The 17,571-nt window shown below is 51.4% G+C and overlaps 1 protein-coding gene across 1 annotated transcript in view; it reads right to left on the bottom strand.

Moving 5' to 3' along the window:
• EPHA2 (EPH receptor A2) overlaps window positions 1–10,481 on the bottom strand; it is a 28,746-nt gene extending 18,265 nt beyond the window's left edge. The window contains exons 1-3 of the mRNA XM_006883614.1: window positions 10,247–10,481; window positions 5,611–5,678; window positions 3,175–3,844 (exon numbers count right to left, since the gene is read on the bottom strand). Coding sequence (XP_006883676.1) covers window positions 3,175–3,844; window positions 5,611–5,678; window positions 10,247–10,337 — 829 coding nt within the window. The 5' untranslated portion in view covers window positions 10,338–10,481. The remainder of the gene's footprint in view (window positions 1–3,174; window positions 3,845–5,610; window positions 5,679–10,246) is intronic.
• Between the last annotated feature and the right edge of the window lie 7,090 nt (window positions 10,482–17,571).

Here is a 17,571-nt window from a genome sequence, read left to right as displayed (position 1 = left end):
CCAACCCCACAGTACCACCTCCAGCTCTGGTCTCCCAGCTGCTGGGCTGAGTGTCTGGCCAGGACCGCCGGCCACCTGCTCACCTGGCCGGCGGTTCCTGGGGTGAGGCGCCAGGCGGGTCCCACCAGCTTCACTGCTGATGCCAGCACTGGAAGCAGAGACACACAGGGAGACAAAGCTGCCCCGGGGAGCCGGTCAGCCAGAGTGCCTCCACGCCACTGTCCCCAGGGCAGGGCCGGGAGCAGGGCCCTGGAGGGAAGCTGGCTCATTCCTGACATAGCTCCCAGAGCTCTCCCGGGCAGCATGCCCACCTGTCCACACACAGCACCTGGGAGGTACCTCCCTTCCGCTGTCCACTTAACTCTTTCCTGAACTCCAGGCTTCCAGGGGAAAAACCCTGAAAAGAAAAAGGCTTTGGGAATAGGCTCTGGCAGACCCCCCACATCCCTCCATCTCTCCATGAACATGTTCAGCAATGGCTTCCCAACTCTCTCACTTCTGAACAAGCTCCTGCCACCCTGCACCAGGACCCGACATCCTGGGGCTGCCCAGAGAGCCCATCCTGGGGTCAGGCATCCCCGGGCCAGGCGCTGAGTCAGGGATTCCAAAGGAACTGGTCATTTCCCGCCTGTTTCCTGACCCATCCTCTGGCCGAGGCGCCCCTGCACAGCCTGGACTCAGATCCTGATTCAGCCACATTTTACATGGGATCCCTACTCCAATGAGTCCCTATCTCTCTGAGCCTCAGTTTCCCCATCTGCTAAATGGGATTAGTAACAGACTCTGGCTCGTGGGAAGGTGGTAAACTTTCAACAAGAATATCCAGAGAGAATCCCTGCTTTGCCAAGTGCCTGTCATTTGGAAACCACTGGGTATGGTTATCCCCTCCAAACGCATGATCCAGGGCTGTGAGGAAAGTCTGGGAGCAAAGTATAGCCAGGCTGAGAGCTCCCAGGACCTCACTCAAGAGGGCCGAGCGGCATAGAAGTTCCATAAACCATATGGACAGGACTTTTGGTGGCCCTGGGAGTTGGAGTCCCAAGAAGGAAAAGCCAGAGCAACAGGTGGCTGGGAGTCAAGAGTGTCCCACAGCAAAGGTAAAGATTCTGCTCTTGGAAAGCAGTCCCTCCGCTGGGCTGTATCCTCCCAACCCAGGGCCTGCTCTGCTCTGTACAAACAAAGCCTGTCAGATCCTTGACCCCCCCCACCTCCGGAGGAGGGAAGGCTGCCCCCCTTCCTAGAGAACCCCCCCAATCCCAACCGTCCACTTATCTCAGCAGGGCCTGAATCACCAGCCTGTGGAAAGTTTTCAGCTGCCCCTCACCCCCACCCCCGCATTCTTTTGCGAGGATGTCATGTGGGAGGGGCCTGCTCACCCCACTGGGCTGCCTCACGCCCCCCCACCCACCCTGCAGTCATTGTCGGAGACTCAGAGTGTGCATTTGAGGTCACCCAAGGTGGGGGCCCCCAGGGAGTAGGGATCCTGCTCAGAAGAGGAGCTATAGGACAAGGTGGTAATAGAAAGAGCTAGAGCAGAAGTTACCCCACAGAATTATGGTCAGAAAGTCTCTTACAGCAAAACCACTGCACTGACTGGATTCTGACTCATGGAGCCTCTTCACTTGGTTTCTGAGGCTGTAAATCTTTAGAGAAAGCCTTCTCTGTCTCCTGTAGAGCAGCGGGTAAGTTCAAACTGCCAACTTTTTGATTAGCGGCCCAACACATTAAGCATTAAGCCACCAACACTCCTTAGAAACGCTCTCAGGGAACTCTGTCCAGCGGCTTACTGACTGTGGTCATGGTTCTGAGGATGTGCTGTCTTGGGCAAGCAGGCCCATCACAAGGGGCGTGGGGCTCCTTCTACACGTCAATCCCTTCAGTGAAGGATCTGTGCAGTTGAAAACAAGCAGAAAGTCTGCTGATGCCATTAGGGTGTTCTCGTTCTCCAGACAGGAAACCTGGGATCAGAGATGATGATCTACCCCAAGTCACCCAGCAGGTGTGCGTAAATACAGGGACAAAACTTCTAAGCTCTCAACATCTCGCTAACCTAGGCAAAGCTGCTCCCAGAGCAGGGACAGCCTGGCCTTCTAAAAGCCTGCACTTCACAAATGCCTGCCCCACAGCCGTTCCCAAAAGAATCACTCATTGAAAAGCCCCGTTGTTATAGGGATTTCCGCTGTCACAGGCCCCGGCCAGACGTGCCAAGCTGCCATCTCCCTGACCTGTCCAGAGGACAAAGTGGGGGCCTCATCCTGATTTAATTGTCCTCGTCAGAGCCCCTAGGTGATTCAAATGTGTAAATCTCAGGTCTAAATTAATCACCTCGTACACAAAACAGGAGCTTGAGGCTCAGAGAGGTTAAGTGGCATGCCTAAGATCACACAGTGAGTGGACAACAGTGATGGGCCTCGTTCCTGGGATTATACCAGATGGCCACCATGCTGGCATATGGCAGGTGTTCAAGATATAGTTATGAGATGAATCAAAAATAACAGCCACATTTATAAAGCATTTATGTGTCAGGCACTGACCTAAGCACTTTGCAAGTATTAAGTCATTTGATTATCAAAACAACACTATGAGGTAGGCACTGGGATCATCTGTTTCACAATGAGAGAATGCAGGAACAGAAAGGTTAAGGAATTGACCTAAAGTCACACAGCTAAATGGAGAGCAGGGGTATGAATCCAGGCACTTGTGTCCTAAGGAATCTCTGGGTGGTGCAAATGATTAAGTGTTTGACCACAAGCCAAAATGTTGGTGGTTCAAACCCACCTGGAGACACTAGGAAGACAGGCCTGCCGATCTGCTTCTGAAAGGCCACTGCCTTGAAAACCCTAAGGAGTAATTCTACTCTGCACAGATGGGGTCACCATAAGTCAGAGACAACAAACACTGCCACCATATCCATGCTCATAGCCACCATACTATACTGTTACTGTTACTGTTACTGTTACTTGGGTCATTCATCCTTATTAAATAAAGGGATCCAGTTGGAACGAAGGGAAGTGAATGTCCAGGAAGTCCCTGTGGCTTTCACTAGAAGTACCACTGGATGTCAGATCAGAGGCAAACTTCCCAAGATGCCACAGCAGAGCTGGGGTGAGAACCTGGAAATGCAGTCGCCCAGCCCAGCAGGCCCCTTCCCCACCACCCAGGCACTGTACTCACCCTGGCAGGCATCCTCCACTTTCTCGTAGCCCTCCTGGCACAGACACTGCCCAATAGGTACCAGCCATTCACCATCCACTGCACAGTGCATGCGGGGCTCCTCACCCCCAGGGGGTACCACGGCATGGTCCACACAGGTGCCAGCCACTGTGGCCAGGGAGGGTGCATCGGAGCCGGCTATGGTCTCAGGGAAGCGGGCCAGGCCCTGTAGCAGCTCGGGGCACTTCTTGTAGTAAACGCGGACGGAGAGCAGGGCCACACAGGCACCAATGTCCTGGAAGGCCAGGTAGAAGCCCTTGCGGCTGAGCGGCCCCACAGAGCGCTCCTCCACGTTCAGCTTCACGTGGCGCGCCTGGAAGTCGCTGCTGACCGTGATCTCATCCGGGGCGATAGTGTCAATCTTGGTGAACTGGCGCTTCTGGAAGTTGGTGCCATAGTCCACATCAGACTCAGCATAGTAGAGGTTGAAGGTCTCCTTGCAGGAGCTGGCACCACCAGGAAAGCTGTTGCAGTCACGGACCGTGAACTTGAGCTCAATGAAGATGCGCTCGGCCTCGCCACGGTACACCCAGTTGGTGCGGAGCCAGTTGTCCTGGTCACCGGACACCACGTTGCACACGGAGTACATGTAGATAGGCACATCATCCATGATGTTCTGCATCAGGTCCCACTGCACAGGGGTTCACAGGTTAGTGTGGGCAGGGCCCAAGGAAACTGAGGCACAGGTGGCAGAGCTAAGCATCAGGTAGAGGCTTTACAGCTCTCAGTATCCCTATTTTACAGAAAAGGACGCTGAAGCCCAGAGGAGTACTTCAAGTCTATCCACACAAAACAAGCAGCCAGGCTAGGGTTTGGCCCCAATCTCTGGGGGAATCTCTACACTGAATTGTGAGTCTGGGGTAAAGTCTAAGTGGTTCCACCTTACGCTGTGACTGGGGACAAATCATTAGATCATTTAAGCTCTGAGCCACAACATTCCCACCTCTACAATGGGAGCAAGAAAATGACGATTATTATTTCTCACTCTGTGTCTTTATAACTGTGTATAAATGGCAGGAGAAGGTGAGTCAAAATGATGTATGACCCTCCACCATTTAGATTTTGACTCTGTAACAGCTTAACACATGTTCTTTCCCCCTTATAACACAGCTCAGCCTCCTCCAGGAAACCGCTGGTGAGGCTACATAACATCCTCTGGTTCCCATGATCTCGGTGTCCCCTTTATCACAGCACTTGGCATCTGCATGATGATGCCTTGTCTGGTTCCCACACTAGACTCTGAGCCCTGAGGGGCAGAAACTTTGTCTACCTCATTTCTACTCCCACCTGGCTGTAGAGTATGTCCTCAGGGAAATATTTGTTGAATGAATGAATGATGGTAGAGTGGCCAAGGAAGGAAGCCTGGGTTGTGCTATGTAACTCTGGCCAGTCCTGCATGCTTTTAGATATATCAGTTCCCCACTCTATAGAACTGGGTAGATAGGTGATCTGTGTTCCTCCCTATCTGGACCTTGCAGGACCCTGGATATCTGCTCCAGGTTTTAACCCAGGCCTCCTCGTATCCATGCCTTAACCTCTCAGAGCTGGAAAGGCCAAGGGACAGGCACAAGAATCAAAAGGATCTGGCCAGCAGTGGGGAGTGTTTTAAGTAGCCCCCTAGAGAACCCCCCTCCCTGACTTAAGGCTCCAGGATAAACTAGGCAAGGATCCATTGTACAGATGGGGAAATGAAAGCCCACAGAGTAGCAGTGTCTTCTCCAAGCTCACACAGCAGTTATACACAAAGCCAGGAAAAGATCCCAACCTCTCATCTACCAGGCCTGGTCACAGACTGCCCTCAAGAGCACAGGACAAGGCAAGGGGGAGGAAACTTTGGTGGGAATGTGGCAAAACAAACTTGGTTCCGAGCAGGAAGGGGAAGTAACAGCTGGGTAGGGAGAGGGGTGTGTGTGAAAGGAGAGGGGCTGTCAGGAAGGAACCTGATCCGGTTCCTGGGGCTGAGGGGTGCTGAGAGCCACTGTTCCCTGTCTCTCCATCACCTCTCACCTCCGGGGCTGGGACCAAAATGACAGGAGGACCCTTTAACTCCTTCCCCCTCCCAAAAAGTACAAAAAAGAAGTCAGAGGGGTGGAGTCTGGGGGAAGGGAGGGAGCAGCCCTCTTGCCATTAACTCTTCTTTGTGGCATCCAAAGGTCTTTGCTGTGCCAGGACCATGAGCCATTTCCTAATCTCCTTCTCTACCTTCCAAACCCTAAGCAGCTCTGGCCCCAGAGGGCTAACTCAGAGGTTGATCTGAGAAGCAGGACCCTGAATTTGAACTCCAGATGAGCTGTTTGATCTGAGCTAGGGCCCATCCTCTCCCTGGGCCTCAGTCTTCCCACCTCTACAGGGGAATATCAGCCCCATTCCCACACCCCATACCCCTTCAAGGCTTACCCCTTTGCCATATGGCTGTGTGAGCCAGCCCAGCTCGCCTTTGGCTTCAGCAAAGTCCAACAGAACCACTGGAAAAGAGATGGGAGAAGAGCCTGGGTGAGCTTGGGAGTTTTGTCATGGGCCAGACCATGGTAGAAAATGCAAGAGTTCCCTCAAGAATCCCTGGAGATCCTGATAGCCGCCCTGGCCTTCAGACTGCATAGCATCATCCCATCCCAGAAACCAAATCGGGAAACGGCAGGCCAGAGAAGGGACAGAATATAACTGAATCCAGGTAGAGGGCTGCAGTGAGGACCTGACCCACCAGATCTCAGGTTAGGGCTCTAGTCACAGAGCTCCTCCACCCCCACTCCCGCCAGCCTCCAGCTGGGAAGAGCAGAACAGGGAGCTCGGGGCCCAGCAGGAGGACAGCAGCTGGGCAGAGAGCTGGGGTGAGTAGGAGTATTAAGTGACACCAGGCTGCCCCTGTCTGCTTCCGTCCATGAGGTCTCAGCAGCCCTTCACAAACATGTATGTCAGCGGCCCGGGACATTCTTGCCTGTTCCCATCGCATCCCTCCACCCTCCAGCATGAATGCTGCATCCTCAAGTCCACCTAGTCCTGAGCACGAAGATATATGCACATGTATATGCACACGTGGCCCATAGCATTCCAAGAACGAAAGAGCAGTTAACAGGTGGGAACAGCTCAGGAAGGGGTGGGGGCACGGGCTGAGGGAGTGCATCTGGAACCCAATCTGCTCACTGCAAAAGCCGCAGAGTAGGCGGGCTTAAACTTAAACCTCCGGGAGCCTCTAGGAGGGGCCTGAAGATACATATAGCTGGCCAGGCGCCCCCTTGGGAGAGTCACTGTCACTGTCACTGCTCCCTCGAGTCCTGGCCCCTCTTCACTCAGGAAAGGGGCAGGCATAGAAATCTCTGTGGGGTGTTTTCCAGGCCCAGAGAAGTCAGGTGCCAGGTCCATGCTATCTCCCTGGAGGGGTACTTGGAGCCTGAGGAAGGGAAATCCTGGGGAGGAGCAATGAGAGTGCCAGGGGCTTCCCCACACCTAGACCACACCCTGGGCACCTCCCATCACCCACCTTGGCCCCAAATCACACTGGGTAGCTGCAGCCTGGACCCAAGACTGAGGTCTGCTTTTCCTCCATTTCTAACACAGTCCAGGTGGCTGCTGACATGCACCATCCTCCCAGCATGGCAAGGAAAGTGGGGAAACTGAGGCCTGGAACCTTTGCAAGACCTCCCCACATTCAGAAAGCAAAGTTCTAAGGCTGGGGGAGGGCGGGTAATGACTTCTTTTGGACATGGAGCCTGAGGCCTCCAGAAGCAGCATTCCTCAGGCCCAGGACCTGGAAGAATGACTGGAATGGTGGCACCTCAGGCAGGCTGGGCACAGAGTAGGCCTGATTCCGAGAGATGGGAGTGGGTGGAGGGGCTGGAGGCTATCAAGAAGAGCCTTAAAAACTCCTCCCATGATTGGACTACTCTCTTAGTTCCCTGGGCTGAAGGCCCCCAGGCCTGGTATGAGGTGCTGCAATCCCAACCAACTATTGCATGGGCCAGGTCTCTCTAGGAAGGGACTGGGCAGCCCAGACAGGGGAGAGGAAATCCGATGTGGCACTGGCCCCAGGCTGAGGCTGCTGGGTAAGGGAAGTTAAGTGGGACTAGGGGGGGAAGGGTAGGGATTTGTTCAGGCATGCCCAAGGCTCAAATTGAAAAACTCGCTAACCCCACTATCAAATGGAATGTTCCGGCTGCATAGGAAGGGATCTGAGGGTTCCTGACTCCAGCAGACAGGGTAGGTGGAAGGTGAGCCTCTCAGATATGCATCCTCCCCAGCCAGGGGAGAGAGAAGAGAGAAGTTACAGTCTCTGCTTCAGAGGGAGGGACTCCTCACTCTCAACTCTGAAGGGTTAACTTCGCACTGAGGGCCCCCCCTCCCCACTCTCCAGCCTCCAGGAATCCCCTCCCCCACCAGTCCTGGGCCTGGGTCTAGAAGTATCACAGGGCTCATCAGAGAAGAAAAGAGGCCTCACACAGCATGGAGCCTCCCCCAAGGGGCTTGCAGCCATAGCCCCCTCCCCAGGAAATTCCCCTGAACCAACCACCAGTAACCGGCGCCCAGCCCTGGGTCCCTCCACCCAGATGCGGGTGCGGCTCTTCCCCTGAGCTCTCCCAGGGCAGGATCCTGCTTCCCTGAGGGAAGGGGCCTAGGGCCCCTTCCGTTGTCCCAGAAATCTTCCTTGAGCAGCTATAGGCAAGTGACTCTGGAGGGTGGGAGATAATCCTCTCTGCCTTAAGTTTCAACATTAATGCCATCCTTACGGGTTTATTTTGCTTTACAGCTTCTTATTCAAATGTAGTTAGTACCACCCACTCCTCTGTTGTCCTCTTCCTGTTCCCCCCACCCCTCAATCAAGACTAGCTAATGCCTAAACAAGGAGATGGATAGGGGACCCTAGCAAAAAGACGAACAAAAAGAGAATAGGGCCAAATGGGCCTTTGCAGAGTCAAGAAGCCCAGAAGTTTCCAGGCCTCTTCTCCAGCCGTATTCCCACCAGCCGCCTCAGGTCAGAACCCCTGGAACGTGCCCAGACCCCCACCTGGACCCCAGCCCGGCTAGTCTCCCCTCCTAAGAAAATCCACCATGAAACCACAATGCGAGGGGCCCTTGCTCTGGCAGCCCAAGAAGCCAGATGCTCGGCTCTGACCCTCTGAGCAAAGGGTCTGAGCTGGCAGGGCTTGGCCCTTCCTCCAACCGCTGCAATGAACAGGCATCCCTCAGTTTCCCCCATGTCTAAAAGTTGGGCAGATTCTGCGGTCACTGAGGAGCCAGCAAGGCTCCAAACCCGTCCCACCTCCTCTACCCAATGGGGGTGGAGGCAGGAAAGGAGAAGTCAGCACCGCTTTGATTCAAGGCAGGAAGGCTTGTGTCTCCTGTTTGCCCCTCAACCCACTTCCAGATGGAGATGCTACCTCCAGCCTAAATCCCAAAGAGCGGAACAAACCAGCAGCTGCCAGCTGGGCCATCAACTCCCCCTATTCCCCATGCACACGTCCCTAGGGGGTCCGTTCACAGTGACTCTTGGGGCCTAAGCAAAAATGTTCCCTTAACCTTGTACTGGGCATTTTGTACCACTTTGCTACCCTATCCCTTCGGGGGACTGGGCTAATCACACAGTAACACAGGGACTCAAGGACAAGTGGCTCTCAGGCCAGTGGAGGGGCGACCAGCAGCAAAGGCACTGCTGAGCTGATTCGCTTCAGTCCTGCCTAATCCGCCACCCCTCAGGGGCAGCCTGCAAGAAAGGCCTGTAGTTTTACCAGCTGTCTCTCTTCCCAACTACAGGCCCCCAGAGAGGGGAGGCGGGACAGAAATGGGAGTTGATATTGGGGTGGCAGGCCTTTCCACCACCCATCCTTGTGCAAGTAGATTTCCCAGTCAGCAGGAGCTGCCTTGTCAGCTCCAGGTACAGGTATGGGAGTGTCCTGCCACTCCCAATGACACTCCACACACGGTGGGCTCCAGCTCTAGCCTCTCTTCCAGTCAAAGATTCTCAATCCCAGTTTAAGAGATGTAAAAGGGACCTAAGGCTCAGGGAAACCTTCACCTGCCTGGGTTTCTTCCACACTTTCCCCAGCTGGAGCGGCAGAAGGCCAGGTGGCGGAGGAAACTCGTCCCCACTGTTGGAAACTAGCTGTATCGCCTGGTGGACAGGAAGGTCTCTGGCCAAGAGCAGTAGCCCCACAACCTTTCTACGACCCCAGCTGAAGGACTAAGTAAGCTCTCATACCCACGCCTGCCCCGCCCAGGGCAAAGTCGGCTGCCCCTCATTCAGATTCAGCGCGGCACTGGTAGCGCTGGGGCGGGGGCGGGTGATTCAGCACCCCACCCCCGGGTGCCCAGGCTCCTTGGTGGCCCTAGGGTGACGGCTCCACACCTCAGGAGCCGCGCCCCCACCTGCCGCATTTCCTTGTTGTGACTCACCCCCTTACTCAAAATGCTTGGCTTTGGGACTTCCTGTCCGCACGTCCCGCCGCGAACTTGCCTCTGAACCTGGGAGTTCAGGCTGGGAAGCTCGGAAGGGTGCGCGTGGACAGGGATTCTCTCCGGTCTCGTCCCGTGCCCTGCTGCTGGCACTAGCGGCAAAAAGAAGCGCATGGAAAAACTTAAGGTGCAGGACCTTCCGCAGAGAGGGCGCTCCCTGCGGCCCAGGGGCTCCCTGCGGCCCAAGTGCCCCCTCCCCAAAAAGAAGCGCCGCCACAAAAATGCCTTTCCTGCAAAAAAGAGAAACTGTACTAGTAAATTCGAGCCTGCAAGAGTTGAGCCCATAAAGAAACCCTCCAGCTGGGATGTGTTCTTGAAGCTGCCGCCCAGGCTGTAACCGCGTGGTCAGCCCCTTGTCCCCTTCCCCGCGGCCTCTGAGCTCCGCGCATTCCGGCACAATCGGAGTCGGTGGAGTCTCTTCAAGCCCGCATGGAGCTCCCAGACTCGGTCGGATAGCACCTTCCGACCCCAGCGCGCCAGGACTGGGCGGGGCCAGGTCGCTTTTCAAAGTTGCGAGCGTCGGGGACCCCTGGCAGGCAGGCGCGGGGTCGCGGGTCCTGGCAGGTCCCGCCGCGGCGCGCGCACTCACCTTCCTTGCCCTGAGCCGCCTCCGCCGCCACCGCGGTCAGCGCGCAGCCCCACAGCAGGGCGAGGCAGGCGCAGGCCGCCCAGCGCTCCATGCCGCGCTCCCCGCTGTCCGCCGCCGCTCCGCACCTGGCTCCCGCACGCGCGCCGCCGGCTTCGGTCACCGGCTCCCTCCCGCCTGCCGCGCACAACTTCTACCCCTCCTGCCCCAAGTGCTTAATGGAAGTTGGGTGAGAACCGGCTCCTGTTCATTCATGCCCCGCACTGACGTCACCGAAACCACGCCCTCAGGAATGTCTTTAAAGGGGCCGGGCTGGCCCCGCGAGGGGAGGGAAAATAAGTCCCGAGGGGGTTGGGAGGCCTGGTGGCTCTCGATACTTGCCTGCGCCCCCTAGGCCGTCACTTGTCTTGGTGTTTGTTCTTTGGTGCCACCGAGTCGACTTAGGCTCATAGCGACCGCATCAACAGACAGAAACCTTGTCAGAGCCCTCGGGGCCCAGACGTGGGAAAGGTTTGAGTCGAGTCCCCCCATCCCGCCTCCTCTCTTGTCTGGAGATTGGGCTCAACATCCTGGAAGCTTGGGCTGAAACGGGAAGGGAACCCAAGAAGTGGACTGCAACAGGTCTGGGAGGAGAAGGTGCGAAGTAGACCCTCTCCCCCAAAGCGCCACTCTGGAAACAGGAGGCTGCCCCGAACTGCCACTGTTGGAAATTAAGAAGGGCAACTAGTTAAGAACTTTCGGGGGCGGGGGGGGGGCTGGGAGGTTGTAAACAGGCTATCTAAATTTCTGAATTTTCCTTCAATTAAATGCACTAAATCATTTCGTTCTCCTCTGTAAGGCAGGTATCATACTCCCATTTTACAGAAGAGTAAACTGAGGCACTAAGAGCTTAAGTAACATACCCAAAGGCCTCTTAGGACTTGAATTCAGGGCACTTCGCTGGCGACCAGCCAGCAAGGGCTGCTTTGCAGAGCACCCTATACCCCGAAGTGGCTTCTTGTGCCATGTTGGAGGACATCTGTCTGTTCAAGAGATGTCAGTCCAAAACTTCCTCGGGCATAATCGCATCACCCTTTCTGAGGGAAGTTGCTAGTGTTAGTGAAACAAACTGTCCTCTGGCCTTCCGGTCCTGGTCACCCAGAGCTGCCTGTTGCCCAATTGCCATTTGGCCAATCCAGGAGGAGCAGCTGCAGCAGGCACCTCCCTCTGCTCACCTCCTCTTCTCTCACCCTGTCCTCCACCTTGCTTCCTCCTCCTCTGGGTCTGCCTTCCTAGCAGCCATACTGAGACACGTGAGTCCTCCCTGCCAGAGGTGGACACCTTGGCCTCCAAGCTTCAACCTCTGCCCTTGGGAAGCGGGTCCAGACACCTCCCCGTGCAGTGGTGGGAAGGGGGGAAGCTTAATTATAGGTGTTAGGAAAATGTGATTAAAGACTTTGATGATGTGAGGGAGCCTTCGTTTTCTGCAAGGGGTGTGTGTGTGTGTGTGTGTGTGTGAGAGAGAGAGAGAGAGAGCATGGAAGTATGTACAATTGTGTGTGAATGTGAATGTGTGTGCACGTGAGAATGTTGATATATGTGAATATGTGTATTTAGGCATAACAGTATATGCATGTGTGTGTGTGGTTTGAATGCTTAAGTATATGTGAGTAGACGATTGTGTTTGAATGTGAATATGTGTGCACAGGAGAGTGTTGATGTATATGTGTACATAAGAGTCATCTATGCATCCATGTGTGCTTGTGAATGAATCTCAGTGGTGGGATGTGTGAATATGAGTCTGAGGGTGGCAGTGTGGATGTAAAGGGTTTGTATATGATTGTGAGTGAGTGTAGGTCTGTGTGTTGATCGATGTGTGTGTGTGTGTGTGTGTGTGTGTGTGTGTGTGTGTGTGTGTGTGTTTTGTACTTGACAATGGTTGAGAACTTGGGCTTTGGAGTCGGACTGCCAATGAAGTTTTAGACAAGTCACTTCATTTCTCTGAGCCTCAGTTTGCTCATCTGGAAAATGTAAAGACTTGTTTAGGAGGATTATTGTGAAGATCAAATAAGGTCATGATGGAAATCACATAGGCCCACACTATGGAAAGCGCTTGTTAAATCTAAGCTGTTATTATGGTTCCATGCGGTTCAGTGAGAGGAAGCAGCTTCTGTGGCGTGGAGCATGTGGCATGCATGGTCCGTGGACGAGTACACGGGTGTGTACATGAGCAGTGTTAGACCCTCCTGGTTATGGACGCTGTGGTGTGTGAGATATTATGCACCTTGTAAGTGACACCTTGCTTGTGTGTGTGTGTGTGTCTCGTGCCACTTGTGGGAGGACAGGGATGTTCCTCTATTTTCTACTGTGTCCTCAGTGCCTGTCATAGAGCAGGCACTCAACAAATCATTGCCAGATGAATAAACCAATGAGTGAATGAGGTGTTGGCACCTCCTGTGTTGCAAGAAAGTCTTAGTATGTTGTACGGGTTGGCCCTTTGTGGGGCACATGTGGGACTCCATATGTGGCTCTGCCAGACTGAATCCTCGTGCCAGGAGTGTGGGCAGACCCTGCCGGCTCTGGGTTGTGTGCCTGCACCCACAGCATGTGCCTGCACTGAGGGCTGAGAGCAGAAAGTTGGCAATCACATCTCTTCAACATGCGATATGAGCAAAGGCTTATGGGAGAGCATGGAGGATGGCGGCAGGGCCTGGAGTAGGGGCAGCTCCCTGGTCTTTACTCATCCACCTAGTGCCACACTCTTCCCTCTCTTCCAAGCCTTAACCAGAGTCCTTCCTGATCCTGGAGCCTGCATACTGAAGAAAGTTCCTAGGTGAGTCTTACAAAGCGGCCCCCCTGGAAGGTGGTATTTACTGTGACATAATAAACCCTAATGGTGATGGAATTACTCCATAAAGGTCCCAAAGAGCCCTTGGGGCTTAAGTGGCACTGCAAGTCAGGCTTGTGGTTCAGGCAGGTGAAACTTTGGTGTGTGTTTGTGCGGGGCTGCACTCGTCTCACCTGCAGGTCCCCACCTCCAGCCCACCAGCTCACTCTGGTGTGTCTAGAAGGCTGAAGAATGAATGCTTAGCCAGGACTCTACCATCTAATCTTTGATCAGCACCTACCTTTAGGCCAAGACTCAGCTCTCAAATTCACAGCCTTTGAGTCAGTTCCGACTCAGCCATCCTCCATCGGGTTTCTGAGACTGTAAATCCTGACAGGAGGCTATCACTCGTCATTCTCTCGCTGAGATCTGATAGATTTGAACCAGGCCTCTCGATTAGTAGTGCAACTTGCTACAGACTATGCCGCCTATGCAGCCAGAACTTTCCTTTAGCTCAAGTTACTGCTGTTGTCAGGTGCCATCAAGTCAAGTATACTTCATAGTAACCCTGTGAACAACAGATCTGAACACTGTCCCATCCTGTTGCAGCCTTCTCATCTCTGACACATTTGAGCCCATTGTTGAAGTCACTGTGTCAATCAATCTCATTGAGGGTCTTCCCATTTTTCACTGACCTTCCACCTTTCCAAGCATGATATCCTGCTCCAAGTAATAGCCTCACCTAGCAACATGCCCAAAGTATATGAGGTGCACTTGATTTAACCCACGGTCTTTTCAATCACTTGCTATGCACCTGAAAGCTGGGCGACAGGTAAGGATTACAAAAGATGAAGAATCTAGCCCAAACCCACTGGAAAAATCACTTTAGCCAGTCCTTACTGTATGCCAGGCTTAGTTTGAGTAATTGCTCCCCCTTCAGTTCTTATTAAGACTAAGGTGCTCCTGATCCAGGTCATGGTCTTCACAATTACTTGCTATACATCAGAGAGCTGGATAATGACTAAGCATGATAGAAGAAGAATTGATACCTTGAGTTGTGGTGCTAGAGAAGAGTACTGAGTGTATCATGGATTCACCAAGAAAATAAAGAAGTCTGTCTTGGAGAGGGTGAAATCAAGTTTCTCCTTGGAGGCAAGGATTTTGAAGCTCCCACTCACATACTTTGGGAAGGTGGCCAGGAAAGACCCTTCCTTGAAGGAGGACATCATGCTTGGCAGGGTGGAGAGATAGCACAAGAGAGGAAGACCCGGGATGAGATGACTTCACACAATAACTGAAATAATGGAGGTAGATGTGTTGGAGTCAGTGAGACTGGCTCAAGAGAGGGCAGGGTTCAGAGCTATTGTACACAGGGGTGCTATAAGTCACAGGTAACTTAATGACACATAGCAACAACAACAGTTCCTAGTACACCCCCTTCTTATGTGGCTGGGCACAACGTTGTACCATTTTGCAGAGGTGCTTCTAAAAGTTGGAGCTAGGATGTTGGCAGACACAGCCTGACAGGTTATTTTGCCCATGTGTCCTGCACATCAGACTCACTCAATAGATGTCCACATTTGATGGTGACACTCTAAATCAGTCCTTTCCATTCGTCTCAATTCACTTATTGAATGTTCCAGGCCACTTTGACGTTTGTGAACTCATTGAGTCTTCCTGATAGCATTGGGAGGAAAAGCTTATTTTGTTGCACTTTGCTTTATTGTACTTCACAAACATTGCATTTGTTTTTTCCCAAATTGAAAGTCTGTGACAACCCTCCTTAGTAGTCTGTCAGCTCTTTTTCCAACCACACGTGCTCACTTTGTGACAGTATCACATTGTTCTAGTTATCTCAATATTCCAATCTTTTCATAATAGTACACCTAACTATAAATATAAGTTTTATACGCACTGGGAGACCAAAAAGAGTCATTTAAGTGGTTTGTTATGGTTTTCATTTTATTGCGGTGATCTGGAACCAAACCTGAAATATCTCTGAAGTTTTGTAAGTGAAAAAGCAGAGACTCAAAGAGGTAAGTGGACTTGCCTGACGTTTCACAGCCAAAGGGTGGCAGTGGGATGGAAAGTTAAGTGCTTCTCTCTCCAGTCATGTGCTTTCCTGCCTTTATCTGAGCTCTTTGCTCCCTGGATATCTTTTTCACTCCAGCAACTCTCATGCATTCTTTTTTTTTTCTTTCTTGTTGTGTACTGTCAAGTTGGATCTGACTGGCATAGGAGGAGATTGCCCCTTCTTCTGCAGCAGAGCATCTAGCAGATTCGAACCATGTGCCTTCAGGATTACAGCACAGCTTCTTGCCACGAGGCCACCAGAGTTCCCTTTCTCACCCATTCTTGAAGACCTTTCTGGGGGCAACACTGGAAAGGGAACATTGGAATCCCAGTAGTGTGTGTCTAAGTCAGATGTGTGAATGAATGAATGAATGGTGGCTTCAGCAGACCTGCATTCTGCAATCTAACCAATCACCATCTTTACCTTCACAAACAAAAGCTCATTGTCCCCTAGTCAAGAGTCAATTCATAGCTTAAATGGGTTTCCAAGGCTATAAATCATACAGGAGGAGATTGTCCAACTTTGTCCTGTGGAATCACTGCAAAGAAAGCACAATCTTTGAATTTGCATCACAACTCTATGGACGAAGTCACCAGTGCTCACAGTCAGAAGCCCCTTGCCTCTGAAAACTGCCAGGTCTTCCCCAGACCAAATAACATTTCACCTGTAACTCACCTCAGCTCCCACACTAGAATAACTGCCTCCTTATGTGCTCTGCTGGCATAGTCTGTAGGGAGTGTCACTGCTAACCCAAAGACCAAATCTCTATGGCAATTCAAATCCACCAGCTGTTCTGAGGGAGAAAGATGGGGCAATCTCCTCTACTACAATGTACTGGGAGGCAGGGGGTGGGCAGCTGTAAGTTAGTTTTGACTTGACAGAAATGAGATGAGCATCTTTTCCTTCCCCATAGACAGGGAGTTGTAAGGGGCAAAGTCTCCGGTTTTAATCCATCTTATGAAGCACACTATTGATTCTTGATCATATGCTATTTCCTGAAGTAGTTAAATGTTGACCAATCCTTTTTTGGTATAATCACTGTGTGTATTTCTTCCATCTTCTTTTGATGCTTGCTGCATCATTCAAGATTTTGCCCATAGAACCCTTCAGTATTGCAGCTTTAGGCTGGGATATGGTCTTCAGTTCTTTCAACTTGAGAAATGCTGTGCTCTTCATTTTCAGTTTTCTAATTCCAGCTTTTTGCATGTTCTGTTAGAATATTTTTGCTTTGTCTTTCCAAGCTGCCCTTTCAAATATGTTCAGGTCTCTTATTTCAGCATGTCTTTCCCTTGTTTTGACTTCTTTTAGTTCCAGTGCAAGTTTTAAAGTCTCTTCTTTTTTTTTTAAATTTTATTATTTTTGTGTGCGTGTACCGTCAAATCAGATCTGACTGGTACGGGAGGAGATTGTCCCTCCTTCCCCGGCAGAGCATCTGGTGGATTCGAACCGTGCACCTCTGTGATTGTAGTTGCAGCTTCTTGCCACTAGGCCACCAGAGCTCCCCTGTAAAGTCTCTTCTGATTACCGTTTTGGTCTTTTCTTTCTTCCCTGTCTTTGTAGTGAACTATTTCAGGAAGTAGCACATGTTCCAGAACCAATAGTACTGAAGGAAGAAGTCCAAGCTTCATTGATGTTGTTGGCAAAAAATAAGGACCTAGAAATTGATGGAATACCAACTGACATGTTTCAACAAACAGATGCACCCCTTGATAGACTCACTAGTCTATGCCCAGAAATTTGGAAGATGGCTAGTGGCCTGGCCTGGAAGAGATAATTTTTTTTTTTCGTTAAAAAGAGAAGACGATGATCCAATAGAATATAGATATTATCAAATAACATAATGAATATTATATACATTTAAAATCTTGCTGAAGATTATTTTTAAATGACTAGAACAATATGTTGATAGAGAACTTCCAAAACTTCAAGCTGTTATCTGAAGAGGCCTGGAATGAGGGATATCATTGCTGATGTCAGATGGTCTTAGCTGATAGCAGAGAATACCAGGAAAAAAAACAACAAAACATTTACTTGTGTTTTATTGATTATGTACAGACATTTGACTGTGTGGATCATAAAAAACTATGGATAATATTGAGAAAAACAGAAATTTCAGAATACAAATTGTGCTGATGTAAAATCTTTCCATAGATCAAGAAGCAATTGTCCAAACAGAATAAAGGAACACTGCTTGGTTTAAAATCAGAAAAGGTGTGTGCCATGGTAGTATCCTTTCTCCAATCTTTCAATCTGTACATTGAACAAATCATTGAAGAAGCTGGACTATATGATGAAGAATGTGGCATCAAAACTAGAGGAAGACTCATCAACAACCTGCATTATACACATGATACAACCTTGCTTACAGAAAGTGAAGAAGACTTGAAGTACTTACTACAGAAGATCAAAGACCACAGCCTTCAATATGGATTACATCTCACATCAGGA

This window comes from Elephantulus edwardii, unplaced genomic scaffold (genome assembly GCF_000299155.1).
Source record: "Elephantulus edwardii isolate Elephantulus edwardi_28Jun2011 unplaced genomic scaffold, EleEdw1.0 scaffold00028, whole genome shotgun sequence".
NCBI classification, from domain to species: domain Eukaryota; kingdom Metazoa; phylum Chordata; class Mammalia; order Macroscelidea; family Macroscelididae; genus Elephantulus; species Elephantulus edwardii.
This window is presented reverse-complemented; position numbering and strand designations above follow the sequence as displayed.